The sequence below is a fragment of the Scardinius erythrophthalmus genome, assembly GCF_964197995.2.
Source record: "Scardinius erythrophthalmus genome assembly, chromosome: 19".
Taxonomy (NCBI): Eukaryota; Metazoa; Chordata; class Actinopteri; order Cypriniformes; family Leuciscidae; genus Scardinius; species Scardinius erythrophthalmus.
This window is the reverse complement of record NC_138239.1, coordinates 8096123-8120447: the sequence shown is the minus strand read 5'-3', so window position 1 is coordinate 8120447 and position 24325 is coordinate 8096123. Positions and strand designations below refer to the sequence as shown.

General features: G+C 36.6%; 2 protein-coding genes across 4 annotated transcripts in view; both read left to right on the top strand.

The window, feature by feature from the left end:
• eprs1 (glutamyl-prolyl-tRNA synthetase 1) overlaps nt 1-15701 on the top strand; it is a 36969-nt gene extending 21268 nt beyond the window's left edge. The window contains exons 13-34 of one of the 2 annotated variants that reach the window (XM_081347921.1): nt 11-121; nt 285-421; nt 1399-1606; nt 1965-2077; nt 2201-2318; nt 2406-2795; nt 4736-4948; nt 5401-5643; nt 5739-5969; nt 6067-6344; nt 7436-7487; nt 7588-7797; nt 9799-9871; nt 9963-10042; nt 10127-10228; nt 10340-10495; nt 11518-11715; nt 11791-11964; nt 13437-13597; nt 13700-13778; nt 13868-13932; nt 15258-15701. In XM_081347921.1, coding sequence (XP_081204047.1) covers nt 11-121; nt 285-421; nt 1399-1606; nt 1965-2077; nt 2201-2318; nt 2406-2795; nt 4736-4948; nt 5401-5643; nt 5739-5969; nt 6067-6344; nt 7436-7487; nt 7588-7797; nt 9799-9871; nt 9963-10042; nt 10127-10228; nt 10340-10495; nt 11518-11715; nt 11791-11964; nt 13437-13597; nt 13700-13778; nt 13868-13932; nt 15258-15408 — 3543 coding nt within the window. In that variant the 3' untranslated portion in view covers nt 15409-15701. Of the gene's footprint in view, nt 1-10; nt 122-284; nt 422-1398; nt 1607-1964; nt 2078-2200; nt 2796-4735; nt 4949-5400; nt 5644-5738; nt 5970-6066; nt 6345-7435; nt 7488-7587; nt 7798-9798; nt 9872-9962; nt 10043-10126; nt 10229-10339; nt 10496-11517; nt 11716-11790; nt 11965-13436; nt 13598-13699; nt 13779-13867; nt 13933-15257 lie in introns of both variants that reach the window. The other variant, XM_081347920.1, reaches the window with a different exon arrangement.
• A 3280-nt stretch (nt 15702-18981) lies between these two features.
• On the top strand, nt 18982-24280 carry LOC308707455 (uncharacterized protein). 2 transcript variants are annotated; one of them, XM_081393969.1, is made up of 6 exons: nt 18982-19139; nt 20355-20842; nt 20970-21127; nt 22319-22460; nt 22629-22697; nt 23453-24280. In XM_081393969.1, the coding sequence occupies exons 2-6, from the start codon at nt 20627-20629 to the stop codon at nt 23573-23575; spliced, it is 708 nt and encodes a 235-aa protein (XP_081250095.1). In that variant the 5' UTR covers nt 18982-19139; nt 20355-20626; the 3' UTR covers nt 23576-24280. The 2 variants fall into 2 exon arrangements, with proteins under 2 accessions (XP_081250095.1, XP_081250096.1); XM_081393970.1 differs by having other exon boundaries at nt 19031-19139; nt 20331-20842.
• Nucleotides 24281-24325: the final 45 nt, after the last annotated feature.

Genomic DNA, 24325 nt, shown 5'->3' with positions numbered 1-24325 from the left:
CCCTGTATAGGTCATTGACCCAATAGCGCCAAGATACACTGCCCTACTAAGCTCGCAGGTTGTGCCAGTCTTCATTTCTGAAGCCAAGGAGGAAATGAAAGAGATTGCGAAGCATCCCAAGGTAATAGAATCTGCATGCACACACCCCTAAAGAACTTGTCAGTACCATTGAAAATATGCTCATTAATTCATATGTACTGTAGGTAGGTAGTGTATAAAGAAAGACAGGTATATAAATTGGGTCTTGTCATTTGAGTCACATCCTATTTTGTGTGGATTTGCAGAATGCAGATGTGGGAATGAAGCAGGTGTGGTACGGGCCAAAGGTCTTTATCGAGGGTGCTGACGCAGAAACGTTCACAGAGGGTGAGACCGTGACCTTCATCAACTGGGGAAACATCATCATCACCAAAATCCACAGGTAAAACGTAAAAAAAAAAAGACCCCTTACTTTGTGTGCTCTGACGCCAACTCTTGTTACAATTTAACATGATTGTTTTCTATTTTAATACATTTTAAAATTTAATTTATTCTTCTGGTAAAAAGGCTAAATTTTCAGCATCATCCTTCATTTGCATGATCCTTCAGAAATCATTCTAATATGCTGATTTGGTCGTCAAGAAACGTTTCTTATCATTATCTGTGTCTAAACCCGTTCATTTAACGGATCATTTTATGTGTCATTGCTAAATAAAATATTTCAAGGGCTGCCCCCTAATAGTTTACGAGAAGGGACTTAGTTGACCAAATGTTAATTAATCAGCTAGTCGCAGAAAAAAAAAATGGCAAAGTCACACAGTGCGCGACGGACTGATCATTAACATGACTGGTCCACGTGGTAATTATTTCGGTCAGGAAATTCAAACGTTCCCCTATCATTCATCGACCTCATACATGGCTTATCATTTGAAACATGTTAGTAGTAGCCTAATGTTAGCCACACGGCTGCTCGCTCTAAGGTTAATGGTAACAGATAAATGTGTGCTATTATTAGGTGCATATCCAAGTGTTCATGTGGAAGCTAAATTAGTACCGCGACATGTTTAACTTAACGTGCATGTCTCTCAATTGGCGCGTCCACTATACTGAGATGACGAGTCACCTTCTTCTTTGCAGCTGACACTGAACCTGAAAACTCTTGTTTATTAATAGATTATTAAAATATACAGTCAGTCTCCATTCTGTTTTTTTGTTGACCTTCATAATCACTACTTTTGCCAGTGCACGCGTCTTTGTGTGTTGTTAAAGGCTCATTAATATGGTTTAGTATTTCACGGTCATGTGGAACTACTAGTATATAAGTAATGGTACACAGGCCTATAATATTCTTTCTCAGCCCTATACATGTGCTTTTACATGTAGATTTACTTCCGATGTCTTCTGTCTTGGTGCCTGCAGGGACAGCAGTGGAGCGATCTCTTCTCTAGACGGTCGTCTGAACCTGGAGAACACTGATTATAAAAAGACCACTAAGATCACCTGGCTCACTGAATCCAGCCGTGCCCCCCTCCTGCCTGCTGTGTGCGTCAACTACCAGCACCTCATTACCAAACCAGTCTTGGGCAAGGATGATGATTTCAAGGATTACATCAACAAGAACAGCAAGGTGTGGTACTCAAGTCTGTTGTGGGGTGTTGTCTCTGTTTCTGTGGTTACATTTGTGCCACAGTTGAGCAGGTTTTTGGGGGTGTGAACAGCAAATAATAAAATAAAAATCACAATCTCTCGCTTCCAGTTCGTTTCTAGGCTACTTGCATGTATTATTTGAATAGAGAGTTCAAAAGGACAGCATTTATTTAAAATACAATGTCTTTACTGTGACTTTTGACCAATTTAATGTGTCCTTGCAGAATGAAAGTATTAAATTCTTTAAAAAGACCCCTAACTTTTGAACAGTAGTGTATAAACTGGTTAAAATCTGATGTGTATTATTATTATTATTTATTTATTTATTTATTTTTCAGATAGAGGAGAAGATGATAGGAGACCCTTGCCTGAAGGACTTGAAGAAAGGTGACATCATACAGCTGCAGAGACGGGGTTTCTATATCTGTGATCAGCCGTATGAGCCAATCAGGTTGCACCTCTAATCTGTTTAACACAGAATTATGAATCTTTTGTAACTATAAACATTTAAATATTTTTTTTCTGTTTTTATACTCCGTTTTAATTCTGTACTTTATTTGATCTATTCATTTAGCCCCCACAGCTGCAAGGAGAGTCCCTGTGTCCTGCTCTATATCCCAGACGGACACACAAAAGAGATGCCCACTGCTGGCTCCAAGGACAAGAGCAAGAGCCAGACAGCCGCTAAACCTGTGAGCACAGAATTGGATCCATTTGTTCTCCTAACAGGTCAGACATTGAACAAAATGATCACTCTTTTCATATTGTTCTTCCTCCAGGTGAAGGCTGAGTCTGCTCCTCTGAGCAAAGCCAAGCTGGCTCCTGTCTCCAGCCCTGCTCCATCAGCCACAGGAGACGCTTCCTCTCTATTCTCCAGCATTGTGGCTCAAGGAGACCTGGTCAGACAGCTCAAGACAGACAAGGCCCCTAAAGAGCAAGTGGATGCCGCATTAAAGCAGCTTTTGGCCTTGAAGTCTGAGTTTAAACAACTGACCGGACAGGACTACAAACCTGGTATGGCCCCACCTACTTCCACCCCAGCACCGAAGAGCTCTGCCCCCACCCCTGCTGCAGGAAGCCCAAGCCCTGCCTCCACCGGTTGTCCGTTCACTCGTGTTGCTGAGCAGGGCGAGGTGGTCCGAAAACTGAAGGCTGAAAAAGCACCCAAGGTCTGTTGGTCATTCAGTTGCTTATAAGGGTCTGCTTCATTTAGGGTGCTATCTTAAGGTTCGGTCAGGTGCGAAATTTTACAGGCCAAAAAGTCCATTGTTAAAGTCAACTTGAAATCACAATTGACAATTCTTGTTTTTTTTTTTTTGTTTTTTTTTTTTTGAATATTGCAGTATTTATTATAAAGGATTTATTTGTGTACCCTCGTAATCTTTAATCAAAATGACTTCCCCCTCCATCTTGCAATGACATCTCTTTTCTGGGTTCATGTTTTTTGGTGCAAGGGTGGAAAAATCTGTCACTCGCATGAGATCACAGCAATAGCAAACAATAATGATCCAACTATCTAATCAATTCACAATGGACAAAATTAAGTCCGCCCTACATATTATGTTTCATTCAAATATGTCACAATACGGAAGAAAAGAATATCGCAACCTCCGTTTCATGCTGACTTTAACAGTGTATTTTCACATAGAAGTCACTTTTAAATGAAGTAGATTTCTCTTCAGTCAACGTTGCAAATTCGCATCACCAACTTGAACGTGTGAAATGTTCTCCGCCCTCACGTCCTTATTGCACAGATTCCTATTGAAATTTCCTATAGGGATGTCCCGCGTGACGTCACGCCATTTGGAGCAGCCATTTTGACGGTATAGAAAATCCTAAACCGCTGGTCATAATACAGGTCGTCGTGAAATATTCACCAGAGAATGTCTAATATGGCTCTGTATTCACCTATTTTTCTATCATGCCCGAGCGATGCTGTGATACCGATAGCCTGTTAAGCTTGTGTATGCTTTTAATGAAGCTCCGGTGTAGCGTGATGGGAAGTGAATAAGGTAACTTAGCTGTAAATGTCACCGAACTCAATGTCAGGAAGTTTTTCTGCACATTTAATGTCTGTAAAAAGAACTTGTGGTGCTTCATAAGGATCTATGATTACTAATTCCTTTATCTTCCTCTTGTATATTTCTTTTTGTGATGACATATGACGTGAAGAGTTAACTTAGCTGACGGCCGCTGTGCTAATAATAGATAATGGTCAGTGTTCGTCGCTGAAGTGCGTGAGAACAAATGAATAACATCAGTGTGAACCACGAACATTTATTTATTTTAATAAAAAATTTAAATTTTAATCATTCTGTGTCATTTTCAATGTCAATCTTTTCATTATTTACATGTTTATGCCCAAAATGCTATAATATTCAAAGTAGTTGACTGTCATTCTCCTCTATCCTGTGTACATTAACGTTATTGATTAAATAGCCTAACGTTAGCCTATTTAACATCGTTACTAGGCACGATCGCGAGCATTCATTCAACTATTTTAAAAGACTGGAATAAACACCAGCACACACAAGCAATCTTTATAGTCAATTTAATTAAAAAATGTAAACCCAACAGGTAAGAAATGTCAGAAAGAGAAGAAAAAAAAACTGTTAATGGGAAGACGAGCATATGACTGCTGCAGCTTAGTGGATAAATATATTTAGCCTATTTATTATTCAGAATGCACAGTTGGAAAGAAAATATATTTATAGGAACATTACAGCAGGCTCAAGATAATTAATACAGTGACCATTATATACTATTATATTATTTTAATCAATTCGCAGTCATAAAACATGTGATAATCCGCATTCTCATGTATGTAGGTGCGCTGAAGTATTCCGTCAAAATGGCTGACACGCGGCTAGAGGTCACGTGACTGGGAGATCCCTATTGGATTTTACCCATGTTATTTTGCAGAGCAGAGATAAATGTGCCTGCATCTTAACAAGGTAGCTGGCTGTCTAAGAAGTATACAGTAAAGCAGCTCACAAGGCTTTAGATCAGACATCATGTTAGGAGTTTAGTCTTTCTATAACTGTACCATCTTTTTTTATTTTTTTTATTTTGGGGTTTCACTGTTGACCACGTCATCTTCATTTTACAGGAGCAAGTAGATGCTGCAGTAAAACAGCTCTTGGCTGCCAAAGCTGAGTTCAAACAGCTCACTGGTCAAGACTACAAACCAGGCATGGCTCCTCCCACATCATCTCCTCCACAGCCCGCCCCTTCATCTGACTCCTCCCCTGCTGCCTTATACGGGCACGTGTCTGAACAGGGGGAGCTGGTCAGAAAGCTGAAAGCTGAGAAAGCATCAAAAGTGAGACAATAATTACATCTTGCCTTAGATTATGGTGAAATTAATATTTCCTTCAGGATTTTGTTTTTGCACTGGGGCCACCCTAAACAGTCCTCAATACTTTTTTTTTCTAACATATCTTTTGTTTTATAGTACTCAATATCTGTTGCAGATATGCATCTTTAGCTAGCCACTAAAATAGTATTACAAAATGTTTTATAAATTGTAAATAATTGCTTTATATTATATATGATTATATATAAATATTTGTTAATTAATTTATATAAAGTTATATGATATAAATTATTTAATTATGCATGTTTAATATATATATATATATATATATAATATATATATATATATATATATTATTTTTTTTTCTTTTTTTTCTCTATGGCGATTTCAGGAAACATTGCGTTTAATTTGTAATTTACTTGTTGGTAAAGCACCATTATTTTTTTTCTCCTCCTCAGGAACAGGTTGATGCAGCAGTGAAGCAGCTTTTGGCTCTGAAGGCAGAATATAAGCAGGTGACAGGGCAGGACTACAAACCTGGAGTTCCCCCCGCTGGTGCTTCTCCATCAACTCCAGCTCAACCTGCCGCCACCACCCTTGCGGCGTCTGGCTCCTCTGACAGCTCTCCTAAGTCTATTCATGATCGAGTCACTCAACAAGGAGAACTTGTGAGGAAACTGAAAACAGACAAGGCACCCAAGGTTTTTGACTTATCTCAGCTTTGTTCATAGTTTTTAAAATATCTCATTTTTTAATGATTCTAAGTAGTATTCAACAACTGTTCATATTTTTACAGGATCAGGTAGATGCGGCTGTGAAGCAGTTGCTTAGTCTTAAAGCTGAGTACAAGCAGCAAACTGGACAGGAATACAAACCAGGCGCGCCTCCTTCCTCTGGTCCCGCCCCTGCACAGTCTAGCTCCACCCCACCTCAATCCAGCCTTTCCCCTCAGGCTCAAGCACTGTTTGCAGACATAGCCCAGCAGGGTGAGCAAGTGAGACGGCTTAAAGCAGAGAAAGCTCCTAAGGTCTGTTTGAATTTGTTTGCTAACAAGTTTAATAAATATTACATTTTTGAAGTGATTTTATTTTAGCTCTCCTGATATTGTAATTCATTTTTTTTAGGATCAAGTTGATAAAGCAGTGAAGACTCTGCTTGAGCTGAAGGGTCAGTATAAAGCCCTCACTGGAGAGGAGTACAAGCCTGTGACTACCCCAGGAAGCTCAGGGAACACAGGGGGGGAAGACAAGAACCGTAAGGAGCGGGAGAACAAATCTGAGAAGCAGGGAGGAGGAGGAGGAGGAGGACGTAAGCAGCAGAAGGGAGGAGAGAAACCTCAACAAGGTCAAGACTCTGGAGCAGGTGGAGCAGGAGAAGGCCAAGGGCCAAAGAAACAGACACGGTGAGAGGCAAAAACGCAAAGTAATCCGTACAGTGTCAAATGCCCTTTATTTATTTCCTTGAGACATGAGGGGCTTTCGCACCGGAGGAACCTTTTTATAGTTCCTAGAACTATTGGCGAAAGTACCCGGATGTCGGCGTGTTCGCACCGCAGGAACTAGGAACGATTTTAGTTCTAGGAACTCTTTTGGAGGAACTAATTTAGCTCCTACTTCAGAGTAGGGTCTTAAACCAGCACTATAGGAACTACCCGTGGTGTTAGTGTACGCTGATTGGCCGAACGCACATGAAACACCAGCACCTGCCATTTTTAAAACAGCTAAATGTTAACACAGATTATAGCCTATATATTTACTCCAGAAAAGAACTATACAAACATGGAAAACAATGATAGATGGGCCTCTAAACCTTTACGCTGAGGAGAAAATCCAACGCAACTTTGAGCGGACCAAGTCAAACATGATTATGTATTTCTGCTCAGCTAGCAACACTGGACATCAACCACATGGAATAGGCTAATAACTTTTCATATACTGTCTACTTTCTATGTATAACAGTTCTATCTAATAACATATTAGACAGGACTGTTAGACAGATCGTAAACTAATGAACACAGAGAATGCAAGCATTGTTTGCTCTGGCATTCTCAGCGCCGTCAAAATAAAGGTCCGCCGCGCCGTCAAATCCAAAGACACAGCAACAAGCTCGGCTTACGTCACTTTAGAGTTCCTCCTGGCGGTGCGAATGCAACAGGAAAACGTTCCAATGGGAACCATCAATTCTCGGGGAACCATCCTGGTGGTTAGTTCCTAGAACTAAGTTCCTAAAACTATCCGATGCAAAAGCCCCTATGGATAAATACTTAAATGGAGGCTTGAGAAAGTTCTGCAGTTGTTTTAGTACTGCCACAACTGGTTTTGTCCTCCAAGACTAAACCCAGAATACAGTCTCTTTTGTCTGAATTACTTTTTCAGACTACAAGCTGTGTTCATGGACACTTCACTAAAGGCTATTCAATGATGTATTAAGTATATTTTGCATTTACCAGCAGGATCTATAGATTCACTCACTTATTTTGTTTCTTGAATGTAGGCTGGGACTGGAGGCAAAGAAAGAGGAAAACTTGGCTGATTGGTACTCACAGGTACACTGTGCTCACATGATTTTGTAAACCGTAGAAGAACTATCTTTTCAAAGTTCTTTTTATTCAGCTGTTTAAAAATGTTTGTATTTGCTGTTTTCAGGTGATCACTAAGGCAGAGATGATCGAGTACTACGATGTCAGCGGCTGTTACGTGTTGAGGCCCTGGTCTTACGCTATCTGGGATGCCATCAAAGATTTCTTTGACCGGGAGATCAAGAAGCTGGGTGTGGAGAACTGCTACTTCCCCATGTTTGTCTCTCAAGCTGCCCTTGAGAAAGAGAAAACACACATTGCAGATTTTGCTCCAGAGGTGAGAAGCTGGAAAGAATGTAAGATAAGAAGTTCAGGGTCAGTTAATACTTTTGTTCAGCAAGGATGCATTAAATAGTTTGAGTCACAGTAAAGATAAAGATTTATAATGATAATCTGTCACTTTTTCTTTAGTCATTTCCTGTCGGTTTTGAGAATTTAATTCACAACCTTCGAGTCACCAGTCTGACTCTCTAAACATTAGGCCACGACTACCCCCTAAAATAGGGCTGTGACAGTGGCAGTTTTTAACCACCACGGTGGTAATGGGCCAACTACCGGCGGTGGTGCGGTGGTTGGGGGGTTGTTTTGAAATAAGAAAAACAAAGAAACAACACACTAAAGCCTGTAAAGCATTGAAATAAATATCAGTAAATACTGGTAACTTAAATAATATAATAAAGTTGAATCTATTTAAAAAAAAAAAAAACTAAAGAAACTTTCCTTTAATATTTCCACACAAAGACTTGTGATATAGCCTACCGCTCTGCGCTTTGAGAGGGATGTGGGACACGAGCAGGAAAGAGGCCATCGATCTCTTTTCTGATATATTCGTGTTTTCTACTTGTTGTAAAAGGTATGAAGAGAGAATTTTATCTTCCACATGGGCAAGGCATTTCGGCTATGTTTGATATTGCGCTGCCAGAGAAAGCCAAACTAAAATCACCCGTGCGTGTGAAACGCGCTTTACAAATAAACTTGACGCGCCTTACCAATTACCATATGTCTAATAACAAGCACAAACTGTGTTAAAAAGAATTTGTAATTTTGTAAGAATAAGTAAAAATGTAGGCTCTCTGTCCAACAGCGTTTTCTACTTTACCACAGTAAAGAATACGAAAATAATAGGCCTAATTAAAAGCGAACAAAGGAAGAAATGTTTATAATCCCCTTCGGAAATGGGTGAGACGCGAGTGATGATATGGGAGAAGAAACAAGAGCTTCCATGCAGGGATGAGTCACGATTTTTGAATATTCAATTTAATTATAGAATATCTAATAGGTTGTGCGATTATTCTCTAAAATAAAATCTCCATGTTTTCGCTGCTGATGCGGTGGTGACGTGTTCATGTATCAGAGGGTGACGCTGCCAGTAACGCACATAACAGCTGTCACAAAGAACCGGCAAAAGTAATGATTATGAATGTGTCAAATATAGCAAGGAGACATTTGAATTGTTTATTAATAAAGTGTTTTCTGTGTCAGTGTCGGGCTGCAAAGATGAAGTTGACGATGCTGACTCGTCATCTTCGCAGTGAACGCGCCTATAGAGAGAAATGCACACTTCATACGGAATACATAAGCATATGCTAGTCGGTTTATTTTCGTTTTGAATTGTTTTGTTTAAAAGTAGACAATTCAAGCTTTCTATATGGAATAACTAATGGAATATTGTTAAATTCGCTGATAATTGGGTGACCAGATCGCAAACCAGAATTCAAAGCCAACAAAGTTTAAATTTATGGGCTCACGCACAACTCTCTCATTCGTCATGCCTTCAAATGTTTCCATGGCTGAGATGTAACATTTAATTGCTAACCTATTATTTATTTTGTAAACAAAGCTTTGTGCTTCACTCGTGTCATAATATTCATGTTAAACAGCATTCACATACAAAAAAATTGTTTTGGCTGCTTACTCAGCCACCACGGTGGTGCGGTTGTCAAGTTTACCATCACAGCCCTACCCTAAAAATTTAAATAGTCAGCATATTAGAATGATTTCTGAGGGATCATGTGACACTGAAGACTTTAGCTTTGCCATTACAGAAATAAATGACATTTTAAAATATATTATTATTGCAAAAAGTTATTTTAAATTATTTTCTTTTAATTTGTGTTTTTAATCAAATAAGTGCATATTTTTTTAAATTATAATAATGGATGATTGGAACAAGATCATGTTATGGTGGATTGTATTTGGGGCTTTTGAGTGTGTGGATAATAAATATGTATAAATAGCCACTCAAAGATTTGTGCTTTTTATCTGCAAATGTCTTTAGGTTGCTTGGGTGACAAGATCAGGAAAGACAGAGCTGGCGGAGCCCATCGCTGTACGTCCCACTAGTGAGACAGGTGAGCAACTGCAGCTGTATCTGAAATGTACTGGATTCTTATCTTTGTATTATCTTTTTAATACATTTGCATTCTTCTTACATTGATGCAGTGATGTATCCTGCCTATGCCAAGTGGGTCCAGTCACACAGAGACCTGCCAATCAAACTCAACCAGTGGTGCAATGTCGTGGTCAGTTTCAGCCTCAGTCGTAACTTTAACTAACACGTCTCAATTAAAGGCCTGTGTATTTATTCAGTTTCTTGCCGTTCTCAGCGTTGGGAGTTTAAACACCCGCAGCCCTTCCTGAGGACCAGAGAGTTTCTGTGGCAGGAGGGACACACAGCGTTTGCCACCAAAGAGGAAGCTGTAGAGGAGGTTGGTTAAATGTGATGAGTCACACGTCACTCGCAACTTCATATTTCCATGCTGATCCTGAAATAGTTGTTGCATGTTTCTGACCCACTCTTTTAACCATCATGTGTCCAGGTGTTGCAGATTCTGGACCTGTATACACGGGTGTACGAGGAGCTGATGGCCATCCCTGTGGTCAAGGGCAGGAAAACAGAGAAGGAGAAGTTTGCAGGAGGAGATTACACCACCACTGTGGAGGCTTACATCTCAGCAAGCGGCAGAGCAATTCAGGTAAGCGTATATCGAAATTATTTTAATCCTAAGTGAAGAACTAAAAAGAACTTTGCCGTGAGCATATCAGGGCCTTTATTTTACATTCATTGTTTAGTAGGGCTGAGAATTGCCATAGATCTTCCAATTCAGTATTATAACTATATTTAGCTGCCATTGCAAAATGTACTGCAATACATTTATTTAATTTTTTAATGTATTTAGTATTTTATGCCTTTTGGTTATTGATGTCCATAATGTTTAATTCTGTTTAATTGCTTTAATTGTTTAATTATAAACAAAATTGAATGATAAAAGTACTGTTTAAAATAATAATAAAAATAAAAATTATGATGCATTTGTGCATAATAAAGTATTTTTTTCCAAATATTAAAAAAAAAATACAAGGAGTAAATAACAAAGAGACATTCCCCTCTGTTTACAATCCCTTAAGACTGAATGGATTGTTTACATATAAACATACATTTTCAAAATGCTTGTATAATGCGCCAAAGGTCAATACATACTAGAGCATGTGTCTGAGACTTGTATTTTTAAATTCAAACCTAATTATCATGCAGTGGCATCTTAAAAACACACATACGCTACAAAACACACAAGACACAAACGCAACATTCAAAGACAACTAGTGCATGTTGGAACACAGTGGAAGTCGGCCATACCTCTGCTGCAGAAAGTTACTTTTTTTTAATTGTATCAGCCATTATATCATCATCTCATAGCATTTAAAAATAGATTTTTCATTAGTTTGTCTCAAGAATGGCTTTTTTTCCTCCCAACTCTATTGTTTAGTAGTAGTGCTTGCTAAGACAAGAATCACTATTACGATTGGTTATATTTTGGGTTAGGGATATGAAACATTTTAAAAGCACTCGGAACACCTTAACAATGCTTTGGAGAACACCCGCAGCACCCTAACATTCAGAAAAATGTAAAAATATACCTGCAGGGTGTGTAAAAGAAGTATTGTAGCAGTATCAACGTACTGCAGTAAGATCTAAAACTCCTTATTGCTCTCTCAGGGTGCCACATCCCATCACCTGGGCCAGAACTTCTCCAGGATGTTTGATATTGTTTTTGAGGACCCTAAGAGACCAGGCGAGAAGCAGCTGGCCTACCAGAACTCATGGGGAATCACCACTCGAACCATCGGAGTCCTGACGATGGTTCATGGAGACAACATGGGCCTGGTGCTGCCACCCAGAGTAGCATGTCTACAGGTGTGCTGGAGATCCATCATTTCTTGTTTATAATGGATTATAGCATTGTATGCAAACTTACACTCTGGTTTGCAGGTCGTCATCATTCCTTGTGGCATCACAGCCACTCTGCCAGAAGCAGAGAAAGAGCTTCTGTTGGCCCAGTGCTCCAAGTATCTTTCCAGACTACAGGAGGCCAATATCAGAGTCAAGGCCGACCTGCGGGATAACTACTCACCTGGCTGGAAGTTCAATCATTGGGAGCTGAAGGTATGTAGGTTCTTCATCTCAGCATAATCAAGTGGGTGATAGGACCAAAATCTTATATAAACTTAGTTTTTTAGTCTATTTTGCTGGACATAAGGTTGCTATATCAACATTTTGGATTACAGTGAAATTTCACAATTCTTGACATCAATTTTGATACCTCAGAAATGAATGCCAGGTTAAAGTATACAATCAGTAGCACAACAACAACAAAAAAAAAAAAAAATAATAGGGGGGAAAAATGAAATAATGCTTTAAGTATTTCATGTAAATCTATCTAACAGTATTCAACTAATAGCTTACTATAGAGAAACTGAATAAAGCAATCAAATGTAAATAACACATGGCATAGTCTTCACTGTATTCATTGATTATACACAGATTTGTATTATAGCAACCAAAGTTATGAATAAGATGTTTCTTTTTTCTTTTGTAACATTGGCACAGACAGCAGCAGGTATATTAGGCCTAATTCACGGATCCTGTATACTGACAGGCATCTGATTTGTATGCTCCTTTAAGACATAACTGACTGTTTATGTGAATACTCACCGAGAGAGGCATTTTGACACATTTTTGTGTATTTGACCGTTTAGGCAAGTACCCAAAGTATACTTCGCTTGTCTGTGTTCTGCTCTATCTTTCACAGCTTAATACGCTTGTAATAACGCTCCTTAATATCAAACATCCTGAGTAGACTGTATTTTACTATAGTCACATAACATGATTTGACTCATTTGGATGCTACATTTGGTATCAGTACCAGTGGTATCAAAAACCAGGGATATTGGGTACCTACTGATAGGCGGCTGCTTTCAAACGCTCCCGTGTGTATCTGTGCAAGCGCTCTGAAATGAAATGTTGATCATTGTAGCCAATCACAGACATATCTGTTGAGTGTGGGAACGTAATGGCCAGTCAGAGGTGTTAAAGTTAGTCTTAGAAGTTCTGCACACTTCCAAATCCTTAAATTGTTACTTACAAAGTGAAAACACAATGTAAATAAGAGATTAATTGTGCTGTGTCGACAGCTTTTTTTGTTTATATTGTTTTTGTAGATATCAGTGAGCAGGTGCTGAATGTAGCCTAAATGATTGATGGTAATTATAAAGAGCGCTCTTTGTTCGCTTTCTGTTTACAACCCATATACATTTTGTTTCTCATGCTCCTCAATACACTGCAAAGTTTCTGGATTTGCAACTTAGTTCCAACAGTTTTTGCTATGATACCGAAATTGGTACAGAGAACCATGAAATTTTACTGGTATTGGTATCAACTATTGGAATTTTAGTATTGTGACAGCCCTAGGATGGGCGAAAACCACCACTTTAAAGAAAGGGAACAGAATGCAGCTCGTAATTTATCTCGATTATGGTGTTTTCATAATTTAAATTATGAAACTAAACTTCGATTAATCGCACACCATACCACCAATACTCTAAAGCTTTGTCTGACGTCCTGTTTTCTGAATGCAGGGTGTGCCCATAAGGTTGGAGGTTGGGCCGAAGGACTTAAAGCAGGGCCAGTTCGTAGCAGTAAGGAGAGACACGGGACAGAAAGTCATCGTGCCAGAGGCTGATGCCGTGAAGAGAATCCCAAACCTTCTAGAGGAGATCCAGAACAATCTCTTTAAACGGTACAAACAAACTCCTGCTTTCAAGTTCTTCACCTTGTATCACTACATTTGAGATCTGCTTTTCCAGAGGCAGAATGATGTACTATTTTCAACTTGTCACAGGGCCTCTGATGATTTGAATGAACACATGGTTGTGGCCGATACAATGGAACAATTCCAGAAAGATCTGGACCAGGGAAGGGTAAGTAAACTGTGTGGATCCAGAGCTTTGGATACTATTTATTTTGCATTAAAACCAGAAAGGTGCCTAATTTATGTCATTTCTTACAGATTGTACAGATTCCCTTCTGTGGAGGCATTGAGTGTGAGGACTGGATTAAGAAGATAACAGCCAAGTAAGAGACTAATCTATGCTTTTGGGTTGTTTTTCCTAGATAACCAGTATTTAGTTATTTAGTATTTTTTCTTTAAACATTTCAATGCCAAAATCTCTCAAATATGATGATCGTCTGCAATGGAATTATTTTCCCACAATATAAAGGTAGCTATATATTTTAATGTATAAAGACCCAAAAATATTACGTGTGATATAGAGACACAGCAGGTCCTTAAAAACTCTTAAATTAAGGTGCCAGTTGCATAAATTAGTCGTCACGTTTTTTTTCTTTAAGAATATTCATTTAAGAATGTCAGTCAGTTACATAAAAACATCCATTGGTCTAATTTGATACCAAAAAGTAGGATTCATTGCCCTTTAACTAACTGCTAGTTGGTCATAGTAGTACTAGTTTATGAAACGCCATATTTATCAAATTTAAGGCCATAAAAAGTCTTAAATATCTTAAATGGTGTAAGAAGTCTTAATTATAATTTCAAGAGGTCTTACATTTGGGGACAGAAAAACAGGAATGGCAATAATGCAGTGATTTAAATTCAAAGGGCAAAGATGTAATGAAATAAATGTGAGCGTTGCACATTTCAAAGTAAAAACGTGTACTGTGGCGCCTTTCTTTGGCTCGTGGTTTTAGAGAAATGCAATCAATGAATACTGCACATTTATGCCAAGCAATTTCTTGATTATCATCTACTGTTGCTGAATCATGACTGTTTACTTTATGCCATTTATATCTCTTAAAAATGGTTTGATGGCTGAAATGGTAGGTTTTATAGAACATTTTATCAGGCTATTTATTAGGCAAAGCATTTGTATTTGTATTAGACTATTTGAACTAAAGTTGAACAAATCATATTTTTTTGTCTTTTTATGGTTTAATATTTGACCATAGATCTTGCTCTACCTCGCTCAAATGGCATTCATTTTATTTGTGTAAAGTAATAAAATATATATTTTTTATTTTATTAATACATTTTATTGATTTAAATATTTTAATTTCTTGTATATTGTTACTACTAAAGGCGAAACTAATTCTAATTTTGTAAGTTGGTAGCATTCAAAGTTGACTGCTTTTTTATACAGTTATTGTTTATTTATTTCTTAATATCAAATTCTGTAATAGTGTTAAAAATTGATACATTACACGTTAATGCATTAACCAAAGATACACACACACTCTTTTTTTTTTTTTTTTCATGGACCTCAGGAAGCCCTATTTAAAAACCTCTGGTCTTGAACACTAGAATATAATTATATCAATTTAAAGAAAAAAGATAAGATAGAAGTGGTTACTCTTAACACATACACATTTTCCTGTGTCTCCAGGGATCAAGACCTGGAACCTGGTGCACCTTCAATGGGAGCCAAGAGTCTGTGTATCCCCTTCAACCCGCTGAAGACCCTGCAGGCCGGCCAGATGTGCGTCAGCGGCAAAGAGCCAGCTCAGTTCTACACGTTGTTCGGTCGCAGTTACTGAAACCGCCTGTCATCCCAAAATAGTGACTCCCCTTAACAAATGCACTAGTAGGATAACTGTAAGACATCTGTCATCATCTCTAACCACTCTAAATACTGCTTATTACTATATTTTGGAGGAACCCTCTATTTTTCTGGTCACAGATTTACTAGCTGTCAGGCAGAGTTTTAGGCTGAGATTTGATGTTCTATGCGATATTTGTTCCATACTAAACCTTTGCACATCTTTGTCCTAAATAAATTGCTGACAATTGTAAACAAAACATTATCTGTAATAAAGGGATTCTTAATTTCTATTGTTTTTGTGCTCTTTGTGACTTGTCTGGTATGTTTACATGGGGATCAGAAATTAAGGTGTTTTTGATTATGATGATGATTATGTAACACTCCATAAACCAAGGGATTTCACTCTTCTTTATGTACATAAACATTTACTACACTACAGTAGTGGCCAAAGGTGATGTCAGGAGGGGATAGTTTTTAATGTCCCTACAAGTTCAATTAAACCATCAAATTATGAGGAAAATATTATTTTTTATTATTTTCTTTTTTAAATATGAGGGAAGAACAAAACCGTAAACTTGGTTTATCCGTTTCAAATCCGTTCTCCCACCCCAATGATGAGAGATGTTGATGTAGTGGCTTAAAAGATGATGATTTTATTGTGTGTGTGGATAGAGCTTAACCAGCAGCATCAGCTTAAAGATACATTTTTGGTGTTTTTGCATTTTATTATGATAGGACAATATGTAGGACAGGAAACAAAGAGGAAGAGAGAGAGACATAAAAACTTCTCAAGCCTGGGTTAGAAATCAGGTCACTCAAAGTGCAACAGTGCTTTAAATCAATGTTCTAACCACAAAGCTATCCCAGACAGCTCACCAGCTTTGGTTTTGTACACATAAGAACCTAATTGTGAATGAAACATTGGGAGAACAGAATCCGATGGCAAACAATTCAGCTGTCGAAATCCGTTCCCCCATACTTATGATGAGAGATGTTGATGTAGTGATTTACAAGATGCTGATTCCTTCCTGTGTGTGCATGGAGCTAAACCGGCATCAGTTTGTAAACATTAGAACCTCATTGTGTAAGAAACATGGGGGGAACGGAATCCGATGGCAAAAAATCCAGCTGCCAGAATCCGTGGTGTGGATGGAGCTTAACCAGTATCAATTTGATAAACTTCTTCCTTAAACTTCCACATCATAATCCTTTCCAAACTTCATAACAATGCAGATTAAGTTAACTGGGCGATACTCATTATACTCTTCAGGACTGTTTTTATTTTATTTTGGAACTGGTATGATAATGTGTGAATCAACAGACCTCTGAAAAACGTCCACCCATGCAGGGGCTAGAAGGTAATTCATAGGCAAGAAGCAATTCATCACCTGTAAAGCAGTTTTTTCCAACGAGAAATATTTTTACGAACATCGTAAAGGTTATTTATAAAAAGGATAATTTTTTTTTTTTTTTTGTGGTTGTTGAATAAACATAATTTATTATACATGCTTTTTCACTCAAATGCAAATACTGAACATACAAAGAGAGAGAGAGAGAGAGAGAGAGAGAGAGAGAGAAGCAACTACCAAAGTAAAAAAGTGTTAGGAGGTAATAATATAAAACAAAGAAAAAGGTATAAAAATATTAAATAAATACTTTGCAAAGGTCACTAAAACTCTCACAAAGTCGTTATATATAACACATTCTTTATAGCTTTCTTAGTGACTCTAATAATGATAGGCAGCCGCAGTAGTGTCCATGTATATGAAGGACTAAAAATGACAGAACGAAAAATAAATAAATAAATAAATAAATAAAAGTAGAAATAAATAAATAAATGCAGAAATAATAGTAAAAATAAATACATTTTGGTAATATAAATGGCTATTTCTGTATTTTTACATGTATTTATTTATTTATTTATGCATTTCTATATGTATTTATTTATGTATTTATACATTTATTTATATATTTATGTATTTATATATTTATTTATTTATATATCTATATATGTATTTATTTATACATTTATTTATTCCTACATTTATTTATTTCTGTATTTCCACATTTCTACATTTATTTATTTCTGTATTTCCACATTTCTACATTTATTTTTCCCTGCGCATGTATGCTAATTGACCAATGGCTAAGCCACGCCCCCAAACGCGATGAGCCAATCACAGTACGCATAGCTAACCCAAGACACTTGGACGTTCTCTGCTTCCTCGTCCACTGCAATGCATTGCGGTTATCAGTTTTCATTCGTTTTTATGTTTTTTCTTGTCATTTTGGCTTAAAAAACAGCGTGTGTGTGTGATTTTGGTTGGGTGACAGTTGTAGGTTACAGTTTGACAAGAGTACAGTTTGACAAAAGCACAATGTTGTGTTTTACACAAATATAAGTAGGCTAAACACTTTGCAGTTTTAATTATGTCCTGTATGAACAAAATGGAGTATGTTTTTATGTTTCCACTGTTCGATCGCGCCCCGGCGCCCGCTCTCTGACACACACACACACACACACACACACACACACACACACATTCCAGCAATGCAATCTTGACATCGCAGCCTGTTCATTATTCTGCGCTCCCACCAAACGCGAATAGAGCGTCAAATTCGCGCGTATCCGCGTCTAGTTCGACGCTTGAACATTTTGAATCCAAAGCGAATAGGACGCGCGTTTGAAGCGAAATAGCACCAAACTATGACGTTTACACTGTGAACTGTAAATCTTTGTTCTGGAGCTGAGTTATCGGCCTTCTCAACAATAAAATTATTAATATAACCCTCCAATGCATATTTAAGGCCCTTTTGGTGACATCGAGATGATATATAATCTTTCTGTCTCCAAAAAATCATCAATTGCCTCCTGTGAAATGTCTCAGACTGTGACAGCTGCCAAAGCGCCTGTTACCGAATGTTGACTGAGTGAGTGGAGGGGGCGTGGCTTAGCCATTGGTCAATTAGCATACATGCGCAGGGAAAAATAAATGTAGAAATGTGGAAATACAGAAATAAATAAATGTAGAAATGTGGAAATACAGAAATAAATAAATGTAGAAATGTGGAAATACAGAAATAAATAAATGTAGGAATAAATAAATGTATAAATAAATACATATATAAATATATAAATAAATAAATATATAAATACATAAATATATAAATAAATGTATAAATACATAAATAAATACATATAGAAATGCATAAATAAATAAATAAATACATGTAAAAATACAGAAATAGCCATTTATATTACCAAAATGTATTTATTTTTACTATTATTTCTGCATTTATTTATTTATTTCTACTTTTATTTATTTATTTATTTATTTATTTTTCGTTCTGTCATTTTTAGTCCTTCATACTAGTAGACTTACCGCAGTCAACAAAATCATTAAGTTGGGTTTTATTTGTAAAATTGCATTTATGAGTGTGAAATTGGTTAAAAAAATACAAGTAATGAAGGCTATGAGAAAAATATAATAATGAGCCGAGATAATGTAAGTTACTGTGAATCTCGCGAGACTTTTGCAGTAGGACGGTTATCCCTCTAGTCACGAGCACGTGCTGGGCGTGATGTCAAACGTACAGGTGCGCACTTCACTCTCCGCCTGTTCGCGTGACGTCAGATTTGTGGAAGAAAATTGCGGAAATGCTACGTGGAATAACTATTATAGGCAATCAGCGTTTTATTACATCTATTGCTGTTTGTTTATGAGGGTAAGTGTGATTGTCGTTTTATTGGAGTATATTTGCGTCAGTTTAACCACAAGACGTTTGTTTACTATTAGAGAATGTATCACACAAAAGGTTATTTACTGTTAATCTGTTTACTGTTGGTCTGTTAATCTGACCTCTACATTGTTGAAAAGGCAAAGCAACGTTGATAAAAATACGATAAAGTGATAACTGATTGATAAAAAAATAAATAAAAAAATCATATATTTGTGTCAAAAAGCAACTTTTTGTAATGTAAGCTATGATTTTTAGTGGTTCTCAGCCTTCACAGAGCCCTCCTCTCAGACTGTATTATTGCTATAACATCATATAGCGCTTATAAGAAATGAAATTAATGTAAAAAAAATTTTTTTACATAACTTAATTACTGCTGTAAAAGATTAGTTATGTAAAACTGGAAAGTTAGAAAATACATAATAGTTTATATCTTTAAGGTTTTTACAACACATGGGATAGAAATACAAACTACATCTCAATTCAATTCAATACACTTTATTGTAAATTTGTCTTGGACTCTGGTGCCCACATACACATACACTGACCAAAAACATAACATACATTTTTTATGTGCTTGTGTATGGTTTATGGATATAAACCATACACAAGCACATACAAAATTTAAAATAAATAAAAAGTATTGCTTATTTAAAAGTCTAATCGACGTAGGTACAAAGGATTTCTTAAAACGATTGTATTTACACATAGGCAGCATATTGTTTGCCAGAAAGCAGCAACTCATAAATCGCTTATCTAAATAGTTGTATATTTTCGTTTACTTTTTGCACAATTTTTTGTACTGTTTTTATTAAAAATGTTAAACGTTTAATGAATGTTCTATAACCAACAAGATACAAGTACCTATGAAAGCTAGTTTTCCGCCACAGAATAAAAAAACAAAACAAAACAAAACATCTCCCCCATCATAATTCTGACTTTATGTCTCGCAATTGCGAGTTTATAACTTGCAATTCTGACCTTTGTTAAGAATTGTGAGATAAAAGTCAGAATTGCGAGACATAAACTAGCAATTGTGAGAAAAAAAAATGTATTTACCTTTTTTTCCACGATGGAACCACGTTTTCATAAATACCTCATATGCAATTGTCCTGTAGGGATTAATAAAGTGTAAATAAAATATAATGTTAATGTAAAATGTAATATTTTACTCCACAGACATTTGTTTCTCCCTGTCTTCAGATTCCTCGGTCCTCTTCCTGGAAAACGAAGCAAAGCAACTGAGGAAATGTCTTTGGAAGGAAGCATGTGTCATCTAACCTGCCTCTGAAATACAATGGGAACTCCCTGCAAACTGCACACTGCCAAAAGCGTAGCTTCAAAGACGACAACAACAGAAATCAGCACAATATAGAGGCAACCCTGCTGATCCTGCTACAGCTTGATCGAACAACTAGATGCAGACACAACTGTAAAAGTGTCACGGGTGTTATTGGATTGCGTTGTTGTGTGTAATGGGGGAATGTATGTTGGACCTCTATGGTGAAGATGATTTTCAAAGTTGTGAAGGGTTTGACGAATGGTCCACGTTCAGTTCTGCGGACTGGACAGAACCCCAGCAAGATGACAAAGGGGTGTCAGACTTGGGCGGATTACAGGACAAAACCAGGAAGGAGGAATTATCAACCATACCTGTGACAGAAACAGGAACTTTCCAGTTTCCTGAAAACGTACGTTCTGCAGTTTTGCATATTTAACTGTGGTTACATGACACTAAAATCATTTAGAGGTGACATACTTTCAAACCGTCATGTCTGTGCTAAGTGTTATTGTGATATTAACGCTGTTGTTTTACAGGCTGAAAATGGTGACAAGGTGAATCCCTGGTTCATTTTTAATGACTGCTTTCAAGTTGAGGAGGCAGAGAAAAATCGTATCATGATGGAAATCCCTACATTGTCCCAGCTACAGCAGAGCACATTAGACATGCCCTCTCAGTCTGCAGCAATATCAAGGTACACGTCTATTGCTTTCGCTTCTGTTCACTATGAGATCATGAAACCCAGTTGTAGTGAGATGCTTTGCGATTAGCCAAAGTCATTACAGCAGCCATCTTTACTTTTTTGTTGTTTTTTTATTTGGATCCATCTATTCATTTATTCACAAAATCAATTATAAATGTACATCATACAAACAATAACTTGAATATTACTCTTCTATGACTTGCCATAATCTTTAGATTAGGTTCCAATTCTCACTATTAACTACGACTTTTGCCTCAATAAAGTCCTAATTACTGCTTATTAATAGTTAGTAAGTTAGTTGTTTAGTTTAGGAACTGAGTTGGATTAAGGGATCTAGAATATGGTCATGCAGAATAAGGCATTAATAAGTGCTGTATAAGTACTAATAAACAGCCAATATCCTAGTAATATGCATGCTAATAAGCAAGTAGTTAATCGTGATAATTGGACCTTTAATGAAAGTGTTACCTATTTTATTATTATGAATATGTTTAAAAAAATACAGTGAAGCAGTTTTAAGGCGTTATAAATATTTGAAAACTTTTATCTGACAAATAAGATCATGTGGTGCAACCTAAAAAATAGAAATATTAAAAAACATAAAGCTGGAAATCGTATCGTATAGAGATTCAGATTGTAAAACTTTATGAATCTTTACAAAGTCCTGATATTTGTAAAAAAAAAAAAAAGTTTTATCTTAAATGTTTGGAAAATCATGATATTATTATTATTATTATTCATGCAGATGTATACACTCAATAAGCATGTATTCAAGCTGTATGGAAAATATCATTTTTAATTGTTAGTTGAAAAACATTTGGCAACATTTCTCAGTTTTGTTTAATTTAACCTGTATTACTAAAATAACTAAAACAAACTAAACTAAAACTTTCTTATCTTCTTGTACAGTGACCTTGAGCTTGGGAAAGGTGCTTTATAAATAAAACTTATTATTATAATTATGAAAAATGACAAAAACACAAAGCCAAATTACTAAAACTTGAACTAAAATTGAAGTAAAAACAGAAAATGTAACATTTAAATCTAATAGCATGTGTGTACATTGTCATCATTTGTGTCAATGCGCTCAAACTATTTTTGCACAGTAAAATGTTGTGAAAAATGTTGTTTTAAATGATGGAATGTCATTGTCAAAAGTCTCTTTCTCTCTTTCCCATCAAGCCAAGCTGCACATTTCTGGTGTCATCTACAGTCTGGGTCAAGAATTCTGAAACTGTCCGGTCCCAAACCTAAACTATACTCCCATGAAGGACTGCTGAAATCACTGCAGCTCAGACACCCCGTCCCACGCGCTGACTCACAGGTGCGTACAGAGTGACATGGCTATGGATTGGACGGTGTATTCAGCACATTGCTCGAGCCGCATCCTGTGTGCTACAGACATGACCTCATGTGGCTTGTTGAGGGGAGAGGCTGTGCTGTTACATATTCAGACTATTAAAATAAAGCAACTTTCATTTTTTATTTTCAGAACACAACTCTGTCTGATCTTGAACTAGAAAATCCAGAAGACCCTCCTGGAGCTCTTATTCAAACCAAGGTTGGTGAAATATCAGTATGATTGCAGTACAATCATTTTTCAAAGAAAGTGTTTGTTTGTTTCATTTCTAATATATTTTTAGATAACTGGTATCAAAATAGTTTAATAGTTTGCCAGGTCTTCTCAGGTAAATGTAAAACCTACTTAAAGAGGTTGTTTCACATTATTAAACAAGTCACAGTTCTCGTGCAATATGGGGAGGAAGATCTTTCTGAAGATGAAAAGCATGAAATGTCTTGATTTAGAGATCAGAGATTGTCAGATTAAGAGATTGAACCACAATAAGATGGCAGTCTACCAAAATTATGGACTGGTAAAAATAATGTACAGTAGGATATAAACTAAGAATGATTTTTACACTCCTTAAAGGAATAGTTCAATCAAAAATGAAAATTGTCATGAACACAAAATATATTTTGAGACGTTGTTTGGACATTCAATAGAAGTCAAAGTTAACCAAAATATTTTGGTTACCAACATTCTTCAGAATATATTTTCTATTCCACAAAAGAAAAAAAAAATCATGCAGGTTTGGAATGACATGAGGGTCAGTATGGTAATTGATAACAGAATTTTTATTTATTTTATTTTTATGTATTTTTTAAATTGGTTTCCTCCAAATTTGAGGTGTTAGGTGGTCTGTGATTTGATTTATTTATTTTTTAAAGTATTTTTTGAAAATGATTTAGAGGAAATGAATTAAAGGTAAAAAATGAACAGGTTCATTGACTTTTAAACTTTTTTTTTTTTTGTAGCTGATGCCATCATCACACTGTCAGAATTCTCCAGGATTCTTCTATCAGATCTCACGCCAGTGGCTCAACCAATACAGCATTAACCTGCGGCCCAACCAGCACAAGAAAGATCCTCTGCAGTAAACATCACATGTACACACACACACACACACACACACACACACACACACACACACACACACACACACACACACACACACACACACACACACACACACACACACACACACACATACACAGTACCTGGGTAAACTGTCTCTTTAAACAAAGTACAAACTTTTCCCTTTTTTCATTAATGTATACACAAACAAGCACAGGTAAAAGGTCTTCACGCACTTTCACAAATATATCCTGGTAAAGCCTGCTTGACAAAAGCACAGGGACGTACTACTATGCACACTAGCTCAGGAAGAATTTCCTAACTTACTTGACATACACACTTACTACTAACATAAAATAAGAGGCTGTTAACATAAGCATTAGAAAAGATCTAACAAGTGCCTAATAAGAACAAAATCAAACCTCAAGTATATGAAGTTAACAGCCATATCATTATTTATATATTCAATTGTCTGTTGCTGCCTAAGCTCATTGCTTACTGTTCTTAAATCTGTTATTTTTATTGAGAACTGATATCTTAAATGTTTGAATGTATTTGGTATATTTATATTGGAAATATTTAAACAAGAATAAATTAATATACAGCTCTAATAGTTTGTCCTGCACTTTAGATCAGTTTGCCTTTTATTATTTTTTATTTTTATTTTTTTTAAAAGGTCTGAAAAATGTAACTCAAATGTTTAATAAAAAAGAGAAATTTAAACTCTTACGGAATAATATTTATTTCTGGTTGGGTGTGTCAATGAGTCTTAA